The 13,206-nt window shown below is 49.7% G+C and overlaps 1 protein-coding gene across 1 annotated transcript in view; it reads left to right on the top strand.

Annotated features, from left to right (window-relative positions):
- The window catches only part of LOC311339370 (receptor-type tyrosine-protein phosphatase gamma-like), a gene marked incomplete at its 5' end in the record, with an annotated part of 182,673 nt that extends 169,695 nt beyond the window's left edge, over positions 1 to 12,978 (top strand). Inside the window, 11 exons of the mRNA XM_084464745.1 lie at positions 1,256 to 1,390; positions 1,658 to 1,833; positions 2,088 to 2,223; positions 3,146 to 3,292; positions 6,172 to 6,265; positions 7,316 to 7,392; positions 7,704 to 7,832; positions 9,373 to 9,519; positions 10,257 to 10,399; positions 12,110 to 12,245; positions 12,805 to 12,978. Of these exons, the coding sequence (XP_084320871.1) occupies positions 1,256 to 1,390; positions 1,658 to 1,833; positions 2,088 to 2,223; positions 3,146 to 3,292; positions 6,172 to 6,265; positions 7,316 to 7,392; positions 7,704 to 7,832; positions 9,373 to 9,519; positions 10,257 to 10,399; positions 12,110 to 12,245; positions 12,805 to 12,954 (1,470 nt within the window). The 3' untranslated portion in view covers positions 12,955 to 12,978. The remainder of the gene's footprint in view (positions 1 to 1,255; positions 1,391 to 1,657; positions 1,834 to 2,087; positions 2,224 to 3,145; positions 3,293 to 6,171; positions 6,266 to 7,315; positions 7,393 to 7,703; positions 7,833 to 9,372; positions 9,520 to 10,256; positions 10,400 to 12,109; positions 12,246 to 12,804) is intronic.
- Positions 12,979 to 13,206: the final 228 nt, after the last annotated feature.

Genomic DNA, 13,206 nt, shown 5'->3' with positions numbered 1-13,206 from the left:
TTTCATTGACTAAAAATGCGTTAGAACACGTCCATCTCGAAGACGAGTTCGTTCAGAATCAGCTGCTTATCGCAGGTCGACTGACTCGATTTCCTTCTCATACATTCCCTTAGCGTCACAGTGCATTTGCCTGTTGAAGCTCAGCGTCCGTCCACTTCAATGGGGCTGCATAGAACAGCTTTTTTCAGTGCGTCGAAAGTCGACGGTCATTGGATAATGCTGCGATTATGTCCCTCCCACGGACGCTCAGCGTCTCTGGGGGTGAATGGAGGAGTGGGCTGGCCTGGGCTGGGCTTCTGCGTGATGATTGGAGGATCTGCGAAAGACTGAGTTGCCGTTTGATTGACAGCAATTTTGAACTATAAAAAGTCGCCGGAGCTGTCTTCATTCCTCAGTCCCATCACGGATTTTGCAAGCAAGTCGAAAGACGAACTGCAACCTATTTCTTGATATTTGCTTGGTGAAATTGCTAGACAATTTTCATCGTACATTTCATACACTTATTCACACAATTCCTTGCTTCATTTTAACATAATTCCCACATTTCCTTGTTCAAGTTTAATATCGTTTTGGTAGTTGGCCCTCACTTTGATTCAGGGAGCCTGAGGTCTGAACTTCAAGTCCTGTATTCAGATCGGGACTTGCAGGGTGACAGGGGAAAGCTGTGTGATTTCTTGGTGTTCAAGACATGGAGTTGGACAGTGCAATGCCTCAGCTTTACAAACTGTTCTCATTAGTGGCAACAATTGGAGCTACATCTGCAGGTGTAGAAAGGAGCTTCTCCTGTTTAAAGTGGCTCAAGTCCTACACCTAACACAATGGACCAAGACCATTTAAGCAGCCTAGCTCTGCTGGCCATTGAGAGGAAACTGGTCAAGTCACTGGAAAAGACAGCTAGTAGGTATGACAGAGCATTTCCTTGAAAAGGAGGCGAAAATTAGCTTCCCCTCTTTGAAAGACCAGCAGCCGCCACTACACTAGTGTACACACACTCTCACACACACACACACACACACACACACACACACACACACACACACTGGTGTGCGCACACACACACACACACACACACACACACCCATCCACAGACATACATATGCACACAAAAACACTCATACACACACACATGCACACTCACACATAATAAACACAGCCAGAGCAATAATGTCACAGACTGAAATTAGTTTATCCAATTGAACCCTCTGATGCGTGATGTGTGTGTGTGTGTGTGTGTGTGTGTGTGCGCGCGCTGCAGAGGAAGTGTGACCAGTACTGGCCAGTGGAGAACAGCGAGGAGTACGGCAGCGTGGTGGTGACGCTGCGGAGCACCCGGGTCCACGCCTGCTACACCGTCAGGTGCTTCACCCTGCGCAGCTCCGCCCTGAAGAAGGTGAGCTGGTGTCTCCCCACGACCTGTCTGGTAGCACCGCTCTGGGACTAGTGTGTACCGCGTAGGAACGCCCCTCCCCCCCCCCCCCCCCTCCACCGTAGCCTCTAGTCCTGTCCAAGTAGCCCAAGTGAGCAAAGAGCAATGATGAAAGGGATTGTGTAATAGAGAGTTACATAGTTTGTGTTTGTGTAGGATTTATTGTTTTTGTCCCTCAGCTTGTCATATACTGTCTATCTGACTCTCTCCCTCTCTCTCTCTCTCATCCAGGGTGTGAAGGCCAATCCAAAGGCCCGTTCCCAGTGTGAGAGGACAGTGGTCCAGTACCACTACACTCAGTGGCCGGACATGGGCGTCCCAGAGTACACCCTGCCGGTCCTCACGTTCGTCCACAGGTCCTCCGCCGACCAGACACCCGACATGGGCCCCATGCTGGTGCACTGCAGGTAGACAATCTAAATTGAATGATCTAGGAGGAGTGATCTAAATTAGCATTTTAGAAATGTGTGAACATAATGTAGGTGTTAAATAGTGAAATGAACCGCAGCAGGCGAAGAAGAAGACTATTCTCTAAGACTCTCAACACCCGCTGAATAAAGGCTGAGAACGCCTGAGTGGTCAGAGGGTGGAGCAATCAGAGGGTGTAGCAGCAGTCAGAGGGTGTGGCAGCGCGCTGAGCGGCTCTGTGTGTTGTGTCCAGTGCGGGCGTGGGCCGGACCGGGACCTACATCGTGATGGACAGCATGCTGCGGCAAATCAGAGATAAGAGCTCCGTCAACGCCCTGGCCTTCCTCAAGCACATCCGCACCCAGCGCAACTACCTGGTGCAGACCGAGGTACACCCCCGCCCCCCACTCTGTGTGTGTGTGTGTGTGTGTGTGTGTGTGTGTGTGTGTGTGTGTGTGTGTGTGTGTGTGTGTGTGTGTGTGTGTGTGTGTGTGTGTGTGTGTGTACTCCAGCATGTGTGTGCGTGGAGCAGCACACTCAAATCAATTTAGCGGTAGTGAATTCCGCCTCCTCCACATTACTACATTCACCACGTGGTGATTCATTGCTCCATTTTTCAGAGCTCAAAATTGCATCTTTGCATCCTCATACACTTAGCCATTTCCCAAGCAGCGCAATAGGATAACAAATAATGACTTACCCCACCGGGTTCCCATCCGTGTTGTAAATCATTTCACTGGTGACAGGCCTCACACTCTTTTCCACATTTTTTTGTTACAAAGCTCTTTTTTTTTTATATTCCGGACAAGCGAGATTGTGTGTTTATCTCCCCGGAGCGTGTCTCATGGAAAAAGAACTGGGTTCTCCAGGAATCCATCCAGATGGTTCCGTCCACACGGCTTATCTCCGCTCTGCAGCTGCAGCTCTCTGTTCAGCGCTGCTTTTCAGAGCGGCTCATGGAGTGATTCAGCAGGCCACTGATGGCTGCCATTAGTCTTATCCTCCGCATGTCACCACACCTGAAGCGTGCGTGTGATGTGTCAATACTGTTGGTTTGTAGGTATTTGCCACATGGCTGTATAGTGTGTAGGTGTGTGCGCTCGCATTTGTGCGTGTGTTTGTGCATGTGTGTCTGTGTATGTGTTGCCTTGTGTGTGCGTGTGTGTTTGTCTGTGCATGTGTTGCCTTGTGTGTGTGTGCGTGTGCGTGTGCGTTTGCGTGTGTGCGTGTGTGTGTGTGTGTGTGTGTGTGTGTGTGTGTGCGCGTGTGGGAATGTGTGTCCCCCTCTCACCTGGGTGTTCCTCCTTCCAGGAGCAGTACATCTTCATCCACGACGCGCTGATCGAGGCCATCCAGGGGAAGGAGACGGAGGTGTGTGGAGGACTGCTGCACAGCTACGTCACCAGCATTCTGACCCCCAACCACAGGGGGCGCACACGGCTGGACAAGCAGTTCAAGGTGAGGGCCCCAATCAGCTGTGGAGATTGAGATCTCCAGATACATGATGGCATTGAGACCTGAACGTCACGTGATGCCAAGACGGCCACCGAGATGAGACCAGGATCTGTTTATTGATTTATGTATTTAGTGTTTGTAGATTCCTGCTTCCTTCACATTGCAGTTTGCTGCTCTGGAAGGATGTGTAGAGCTCCACAGAGCTGGTGTTGTTGTTCTCCACATGTCATAGGGTATGCTTAACCTCCTCATCTCCATACACACACAACTTGGGATGCCTCCTCCTACCTCTCATCAAACCTCTGCTCTCCTTCTCTGTATTAACATCACACCTTAGCCTAGGTGCTCATCAGATGTGGTGCCACAGGGCCACAGCTCCACATCTGATGCACACAGGGCTTCCAGCTGATGCACTAAGAAGGACATTTATTTCAGGGGAAAACGATGTGTTCCAGCTGTGTTCACTCTGACGCAGTAGCATCCACATCTCATATATTTCAGGTGTTCTTTTGGTACCAAGATTACATCTTATTGCCTGTGTAGTCTTGGATATATACTGTATATATATATATATATATATAACAAGTAATGTGCAGATGTATCTTGACCTTGCCCTTAATATCAGTAGCGTACCGTGGGGTTTAAGTCAGGGCCTTCAGTAACGAACTCCAACGCCCAATAACGCCCCACCCACCCCCCCACAGACATGCCCACAAATATCATATTAGGTGCCGATACAGCCAACAAAGCTATATGTGCATCACACTAAGCGCTACTGCATTACATCAACAACAAGACAGATGATCTTCAACAACAACAGCGCACACGCACACCACTGTGCTTTACCGCAGCTAGACTTAAGCGGCATCACCATCAGATCTTTCATTATATCACTCCGCAACCAGATTGCACATCACACACATGACACAAAAACAAGTTTTCAGAGTTGTTATATTGTTCACCGTATGCTTTCGCAACTTCAACTTCAATGGATTCAAGTATAGCGACAATATTACAAGTGCACCGCCTCCAGCCCAGGAGTAGTTGAGAACGGGTTCATTTAACATAGGCCTACTTATTAAGCGGCATCACTGAAACACAGCATTACCGTTTAGCCTACTGCCCAAATTCCAGCAATATATTTATGTTTCCAATCATTACAAAAAAATGCTTTATAAACTAAAGTATTACAACAACCTTATCGCTCCTCCTACACAGTACAAAGTAACACTCACCCATCACTTCGGATCGGTGGAAATCCATCCTCCAATCCTTTCAGGGAAAAACGTTAAATGACCTCATGCAGTCGGGCGTCCTGTTTTAGTTTAATGAGCAGCTCCTTCTCGATGGCAATAGATGCCAGAGAGTCGGGTCTGTCCAGTTGCATTCCGCGACTCCGCGAGTACGTTTTAATGTGCTTGAGAGTTGAGAAAGATCGCTTGAAATTAACTCTCTTCTCTCCAAACAATCGCCTTGAAAAAGGCAAACGAAGGAGATCAGAAACAGGATCGCTAGGTGGTGTGAAGGCGGTGGCCATAGTAGTTCATATCAACTCTCTCTCACTACCCGCCAACGTTTCAAACTTCCCTGATGACATCACCGGGGGCCAGCGCCGGCATATTGCTGGGCCCTGGGGGCGTTCTATCACTACACATCAACATTTGATTGGCTGATGACACACGTCAGTCAAATGTATTATCCAATGGAAGGTGGTAGCTTCAGCAGAAGGCTAGCAATACTTCTAGTGCTGGCCCCACTGGTCCATGTAGCTGTGATGCGTTATTCAGCTGAGCTCAGCCTTACAAAAAGAACTGTTTTCCTTCTGGAATTATATTGTAATGTACTGAAAGAAATATGGAATTAAGATGTGTTCAGACACACATTAATGTAATAAAATAAAATAAAATATATATATATATATTATTTAGATTTTGACAGGGCCAGCAGAGAAGGCCCTGCTGGCCCTGACGGCCCACCACCGCTTAATATTCTCTTCCTTGGACAGCTATAGCTTCATTAGGGGCAGGATGCTAGCCCTCTGGCTGCCTCTGCTTCAGCTGTAGCAATGTTAAGAAGCTGGATAAGAGCTAACAAACCCAAACTTGTTGGATTTGTTATTTTCAGTAAAGCCCTGGGACTGACGCCTTGTGATTAAGAGGTTAAATGTGAATAACATTTCTTGTCAGGCATTAAAAAATGATTTGTAGAAATCTCAATGCAACTCCTACAGCAGCTTTCCAGCTCTCATCCAGTTTCTAAACGTTGCTTCAGCTGAGGCAGAGGCAGCTACAGCTGTCCAAGGAAGAGAACATTAAGGGCAAGGTCAATATGCATCTGCACATTACTTGTTTGAGTAATAGATCAGGCATCGACATGCAGAAGATACAGAAAATGTGCAAATGTGTGTTTCTAAACACAAAATCAACAATGCAAGTCTGAAAGAATTGGTTTTATCAAATAATGAGGGCCCTCTTTTTAGCTGGCTTCTGCTCTTTCTCTCTGTCTTTTTCTACATTTATCTCCCTCCCCCTATCCTCGCTCTTTATATTGTTGGAATATTGAAGTCCAACTAAATTGGCGCTGTGCGAAGTGGAGTGTCGACTCAAATCGCTGGTCTTATTTCATTACACAATGTGCCTGATGGGGTTCAATGTTGAAGCCTGCATTGGGGCAGAGCTCCTAAACTAACAGAACTGTCTTGGTAATCTAGTTACACTTTTGCAACACAGGAAACTGAAATGTAATCATGGTAGTCCTCATATTATAGCACTGTATATATATTTGTAACTATGTGTCAATGTCTTTAATGTGCCCCCATTACACTGAAATGTGAAACTAGTGCTAACATGTTTTGCTCTCTGTCTCTCTCTTGTGTTCATTAGTTGGTAACACAGTGTAATGCCAGATTCGTGGAATGTTTCAACGCTCAGAAAGACTGCAACAAGGAGAAAAATCGAAACGCTTCAGTTGTGCCATGTAAGTGTACTTTCTTAAGGACTATAATTAATGGAGAACTTCAGGATTCTTTTACCTGGAGCCCATTTTCAGATGATCTGTAAGGGACTTATTCGGACAACAGCTTCTGAAATGGGTCCAGCTTTGAGAATGATGTGGCTGATATCCACGACATCAGGCTTCAGTTCTCTAGGGTGTAACATGATGGATCCCTGCAGAGAAATACTACTTTCTTTACTTTCTGCTTGATCCGGTCGGTTTGTTATCGTGTTCCACTGAATCTCGATCACGGAGGAGTCTCGCTAGAGTTAAGTTGTTACAGGAGGAGAACGGTGAGACATGAGACAGCTGGAGTTTTTGTTGTGCTGGACTTCAGAAAGCGTAGCTTAGTGGTATCTAAAGGTTTGGGTGAAGGAGAGATGAGATTGTAATGACAATAGGGACATTTCAGCCAAGAAGATTCCAGAGCGAGACTTGTTCTAGAGCGTTGCTTGTTCTAGAGCAAGACCTGTCCAAGAGCGAGACTTTTCCTAGACCGAGACTTGTTCTACAGCTACTTGCCCTATAAGGCCTGCAGCACTCAACACTGTACCAGTTGAAGATGCTGCCTGCATTAGTACCTCACACCCAACATGATCTCAATATAGGGACCAGGTTAAAGAGTTCTTCACATGTTCTGGCACCAAGGACACTCTCATCAGCCAAAAACAGCCAAGAATAAATAAGGGATCCAAATATCAACTACAAAACAGGGTTCATGTATTATTTGCACTGGTTCTCCAGCTAAAGAAAAAAGGTTATGTTTGGATTTATGAAACAAGAATTTTTAGACCTTTTTTTCGCTGACACAGACTGACAGTTCAGATGTGGTCCGCCCTTCATCTGTGGTGTTACCTAACACATCATCCCTGGCTGCCTTGTTCCTCAAACAGTCTGGGGAACCTGCACTAACAGACCTGTGTGGAGAGCCTTTGATCAATAACTCTCTCCCTCCCTCCCGCCCTCTCTCTCTCTTTCTCTCTCTCTCTCTCTCTCTCTCTCTCTCTCTCTCTCTCGCTCTCGGCTGGGCAGCGGAACGAGCCCGGGTGGGACTGGTCCCTTTGCCCGGTGTCAAAGGCAGTGATTACATCAACGCCTCTTACATAATGGTGAGCACCTCTCCACCGTCTGTCTGTCACTCACCTGTTAGCCGTGTAGCCGCTCCTCCTCTTAGCACGGTCACTTGTGAGGAAAGATAGAGACGAAAGTTAGACGAGGCTTTGATGGAGGCACAGTCAATAGATTTTAAATATAAAGAAAACCAAAACACTATAAGACTATCGACTAGCAAACCAAATTGATTCAGGTCTACTCTGCAGCGACTGTTGTGGATATTACTACAGACCAATCAGCTCATACCATTCTGTAACAATATGAGGATGATAGAAAGGTAACAATATGATGTCATGATGCTCCCCAGGGGTACTACCGCAGCAACGAGTTCATCATTACCCAGCATCCTTTGCCACACACCACCAAAGACTTCTGGAGAATGATTTGGGACCACAATGCACAGATCATTGTCATGCTACCGGCAAACAGTGGACCGGTAGGCAATTCACACACACACACACACACACACACACACACACACACACACACACACACACACACACACACACATAAAGCCCCCATCGGGACCTCCGGTACACCAGGCGACCAGGGAACAAGGGAGCCGGAACCGGTGGGGTTGCCCCGGCCCTCCACTGTTTGAGGAGGTTAACGTGGTACAACTGGGTGGTTTTACGCCTCCCTGGCTGCCACATCCAGTAGTTCACCTCCCCCACGCGGTCGACCGCCTCATACGGCCCCCTGCCACTTGGCCAGCAGAACTTGCATTCTGCTGTTGGAATGAGGACCAGGACCAACTCACCCAGCCGGAAGAGGCGCAGCTGTGGCCCGCGGTTGTAGGTCCAAGCCTGGGCCTGCTGTGCCTTGTGAAGGTGATCCCGGAATATGGGCCAGGCCTGAGCCTCTATCCCGTACCTGTTCCACGTGGTCCACCAGGGTACGATGGGCGGAGGTCTTTAGCTAGGTCCAGGAGTCCCCTTGTCCGCCGTCCATATCGCACTTCAAAGGGGGAGAACCCTGTGGAGGCCTGGGGGACCTCGCAAACCCAAGGGACGTGGGGAAGGAGCTGGTCCCAGTTCTTCCTGGCCTTCTCCATGGCCTTCTTCAGCATCTACTTAAGGGTTTTGTTGAGCCTTTCAATGAGCCCGTCCGTCTGGGGGTGATACGCAGAAGTCCTCAGCTGCTTCACCTGTAGGAGACTAAGAAGCTCCTTTAACACCCGTGACATAAAACACAAGTACTAGGGTACGCACCACTCACGTGACTCCAGGCGTGTTTCAGGGTGTCGTCCTTTAGTTGGTGCGGTGGCGAACTGTCCGGGTCGGTCCGACCCCTTCCCGGTTGGGGGAAAGTCAGAGAGCTCCATAAGTGGGGAGCTCTCTGTCTCCCCGAGAACGGCGGACTGCTACGACGCTGTCATGGTGTCTGGGGTCCCCGATAGGCCCGGACGGGGAGCCCCGCCGGGCGGGCGGCTGGTGTGCCTGGTGGTGTGGGGCCATCTCTCTCCCGGTGCCTTCTCCCTCTCCGGATGTCTCTGCTGGGGAGGAGTGGGGCGCCCGAGCTCCGTAGGCGTGTTGGATGGACCGGCCGCGTCATCTCGGCTGGGGTGGTCTGGGTCCTGGCTCGGCGTTCCGTAGCCGGTGGAGGATGGGGCAGTCTCTCCCGATCAGTAGGGGCACTGGGGGGTTGGGTACGCTCCCGGCCCTTACTGCGAAGGCCCCTCGGGGGGTCCGCACGACCTCATGGCACACGGCATAAGTGCGGGTGTCCCCGTGCACGCAGGCGATCTCATTGGGCTCGCCCCGGACCTTCCGACGGCTAGGTCAGGCCGCAGGAGGGTGAGGACACTCCCCCGTGTCGATGAGTGTCCTGGTCGCCTAGCAGAGCCGGGTGGCTCACAACACACACACACACACACACACACACACACACACACACACACACACACACACTAAAAACACACAGCCACACATCAGTGTCAGACTGTGACCCAGCGGTGTGTTGTGTTACTCTGGCAGGCGGAGGATCAGTTTGTGTACTGGCCCAGCAGAGAGGAGCCCATGAACTGTGAGGCCTTCACGGTCACCCTGATCAGTAAAGACCGCCTGTGTCTGTCCAACGAGGAGCAGATCAGCATCCACGACTTCATCCTGGAGGCCACACAGGTCTGGACACTGTCTGTCTCCCTGTTGTCTGTTCATGGGAAAGTCTGGTGCATGTTGCTGTCTCTCTGTCTGTCTGTCTGTTCAGGAGAAGGTCTGGTGCATGTTGCTGTCTCTCTGTCTGTCTGTCTGTTCAGGAGAAGGTCTGGTGCATGTTGCTGTCTCTCTGTCTGTCTGTCTGTTCAGGAGAAGGCCTGGTGCATGTTGCTGTCTCTCTGTCTCTCTGTGTGGTCAGGAGAAGGTTTGGTGCATGTTGCTGTCTCTCTGTCTCTCTGTGTGGTCAGGAGAAGGTTTGGTGCATGTTGCTGTCTCTCTGTCTCTCTGTCTCCCTGTCTCTCTGCCTCTCTGTCTCTCTGTGTGTTCAGGGGATGGTCTGGTGCATGTTGCTGTCTCTCTGCCTCTCTGTCTCTCTGTGTGTTAAGGGGAAGGTCTGGTGCATGTTACTGTCTCTGCCTCTGTATGTGTCTGGTTCAGGTACTCAGAAAGTCAGATCCCTGCCATGTTTCTGTTTCTTCTCTTAACCAACACCAGCCCATTCAGGTCCGGATTCAGTGAGCTTGTGAAAGTTGAATCCTGAAGGTTGCCCTGAACAAGAATTTATATCCAGGCTCAGAGTGATGCAGTGTGAGCATGAGGCTGGACTGCCCCCCGCAACAAGCTCCCAGAAAGGGGGGGAGGGCTGTAAGAGGAGGGAAATACTGACCGCATCACCATGTGTGTGTGTGTGTGTGTCCCTGCAGGACGACTATGTATTGGAGGTCCGTCACTTCCAGTGCCCCAAGTGGCCCCGCCCTGACGCCCCCCTCAGCAGCACCTTCGAGCTCCTCAAGGTCATCCAGGAGCAGGCCGCCACGAGAGACGGGCCCACCATCGTCCATGATGAGTCAGTGTCCCCCTTTACCTCCTCCACCCTTAACTTCCTCCACCCTTCAACACTTCCACCCTTTACCTCCTCCACCCTTTACCACTTCCACCCTTTACCAACTCCACCCTTTACCTCCTCCACCCTATACCTCCTCCACCCTTTATCACAGTTCACGGTTCATTGTTCAAACTGACGTGATGCCTGCACGTGTCTGAAAAAAAAGCTATATAAAATTTGCGCCCCACACTCTGGGAATCAATTGCAAAATAATGTAAGGGAAAAAAAACAAAATCACCTATCTACTGTTACTGTATGTTTTTCATTGTGAAGTGACTAATACTAGTACTTTTTACTCTTTACATTATTTTATAATGCTGAACATTTGATGTGTTACCACTCTGTAACGTTTTGTATTGTCCGTACACTTGGCCTCAGTGTACCTGGAGCTCCATGGGGAACTCCAGGTTATATCTACCTGGTGTCCACCAGCTGAAGTACCTCGTAGGTCCACCAAAAGGCCCTCTAAAGCAGTGAGCATGCCTCTGCTCCGTGAGCTCCGGTCCGCAGCCGTGTCCTGCCAGTTACCTCCAGAAGGTGGCCCAATTAGGGATAATGAAGTTTGTCTTAAGTATTGACACGCATTAGAGTGGTTGAACAACCACGATCCAGTGGGCCTGCCATGTTTATTCATTAGAATAATGAAGATCAGCTTTAAGGGAAACTAATTGAGCTCTCCATGTCGTGTCCGTGGCCCCGTCTTCCGCCCGGTGTCAGCCAAACGTCTGAGGTAATTGTCTACATGCTTGTTATTCAGAGGTACGCGGCCATTAGCCGGGCCCTCCATTGCTCTTGACAGGGCCCCTAATAGAAGAGGAGACATGCCAGGTTTATCAAGGCGCTCCGAGGCCCCCGGGGACCACCCAATGGAGCTCACCGTAACCCTGGCTTGGTCCTCACCTCGCCAGGCCAAGTGTGTAGAAACATAGAGAGAGGTATCCTGAAACACCTCTTCCCTCCCAATAGGTATTCATTCTGAGTTCTCACCCCATTCTCTCCTTACTGACATCCTTGGTTTGGTTAAACACCGTGGGTCAGGGGGTGATGCGATGGCAGCGTCTTCTCACCGCAGTGAAGCACGTCAGGGCCGGTCAGGGCGTAGTCGTTGTTGTGTTTCTGTTATAAACAGGACGACGGCGCTGACACACACCTCGCTCACACCTTGTGAGCGAGGCCCCCTGCGGAGAGCTTTGAACCATTGCTTGACGTATTGGCTGTTGTCTTGCTTTGCAGGGGTCTAGAATGAGCTTTGGGGTCATGTTGGCAATACCAATGTTTAAGTAATCCATTTGATGTGTGTCTCTCTTAAATCTTCATTTTTACAAACATTAGGGTTGTAGGGATGTTGAAAGATTACATTTAAGAATTTGATTCAGTAAAAATGAGAGTAGAGAAGCAACACACATGCAGCACAGCGTCATGGTGGATTAGACTGATCCGTTTGATAACCATAAGTGCTTCACAAATCCAGATTAGGCTACAGCCCAAATACTAACCACGTTAACCTGGTATGGAACACATCATGTGATCATGGTTGTGTTTCCGCCTGCTTGCTATCCGACCTTTAGATGGCAGCCATGTGAAAGAAGTAATGTTGGCTCACTCTTCTCTAAAGTCTTCGCCATGAGGTGGCCTCCAGCCTAAGCCCTGTGCGTGTGTCTGCCTGCCCAGGTGGGGTGCTGTGTCGGCGGGCATGCTGTGTGCCCTCAGCACCCTGTCCCAGCAGCTGGAGAGTGAGAGTGCGGTGGACGTCTACCAGGTGGCCAAGATGATCAACCTCATGCGGCCCGGCGTCTTCACACACATTGTAAGACCGCCGCAGAAGGATCCACTTCATGTTACTTTCTTTTCAGTTTGAATGCGCTGTCAATGTTTTCTTTGGTCTTGCTAAGTCGTCGTACTGCAAGTGGCTGATACTCAGTGTTCCAAACAGCTAGTGTTTGTCCAAGGCAGCCTCCTTCTGCCATCAGTAATAACATAATGCATAAGGGTTTCAATTGTGTGTGTGTGTGTGTGTGTGTGTGTGTGTGTGTGTTCCTGCATGCGTGAGTTTGTGTGTGTGTGTGTGTGTGTGTGTGTGTGTGTGTGTTCCTGCATGCGTGAGTGTGTGTGTGTGTGTGTGTGTGTTCCTACATGTGTGTGTGTGTGTGTGTGTGTGTGTGTGTGTGTGTTCCTGCATGAGTGTGTGCATTTGCGTGTGTCCATGCATGTGTGACATGCCCTTAAGCAGAGGTTAATAATTAAGGTGGACACACAGCAGGTGTGCAGGGGCAGTTTGTCTGGTAGAAACGTTATCCCCCTCCGCCAGGTGATTACATTCAGGAGGGCTGACAATTCCTCTCTCTGTACTCCTGCTCCGCCCACAGGACCAGTACCAGTTCCTCTACACCGCCCTGCTGAGCCTGGTCAGCACCAAGGAGACCAGCGGCCCGGGGCTGACCCACGACCTGAACGGAACCATGGTCTCCATGTCAGACCAGTCCGACCAGGACGAGAGCTTGGAGTCTCTGGTCTGAGAGCCACAAGGCAGCAGCACTAACTACAGGGTCCGGAGCCATGCGCTCGTCTCCCCAGGCCCCCCAGGACCGCTACCCCTACCCCCCCACCCCCATGCGGACCAGGGCGCACCTACCTTTCTAGAGTGTCAGGAGGACTAGTGTGGACACCAGACTTTTTGAGGCCTTTTCTGCCAGACTCTTGGTTCATATGGATAACCTGATTACTTTTTTACACTGATGAAAAGTTTTGATATTTATTTTTCTTTCTCT

The sequence above is a fragment of the Micromesistius poutassou genome, assembly GCF_964030765.1.
Source record: "Micromesistius poutassou genome assembly, chromosome: 2".
Taxonomy (NCBI): Eukaryota; Metazoa; Chordata; class Actinopteri; order Gadiformes; family Gadidae; genus Micromesistius; species Micromesistius poutassou.
Note: the sequence above shows the minus strand (reverse complement) of the source record. Positions and strands in the feature narration are given on the sequence as shown.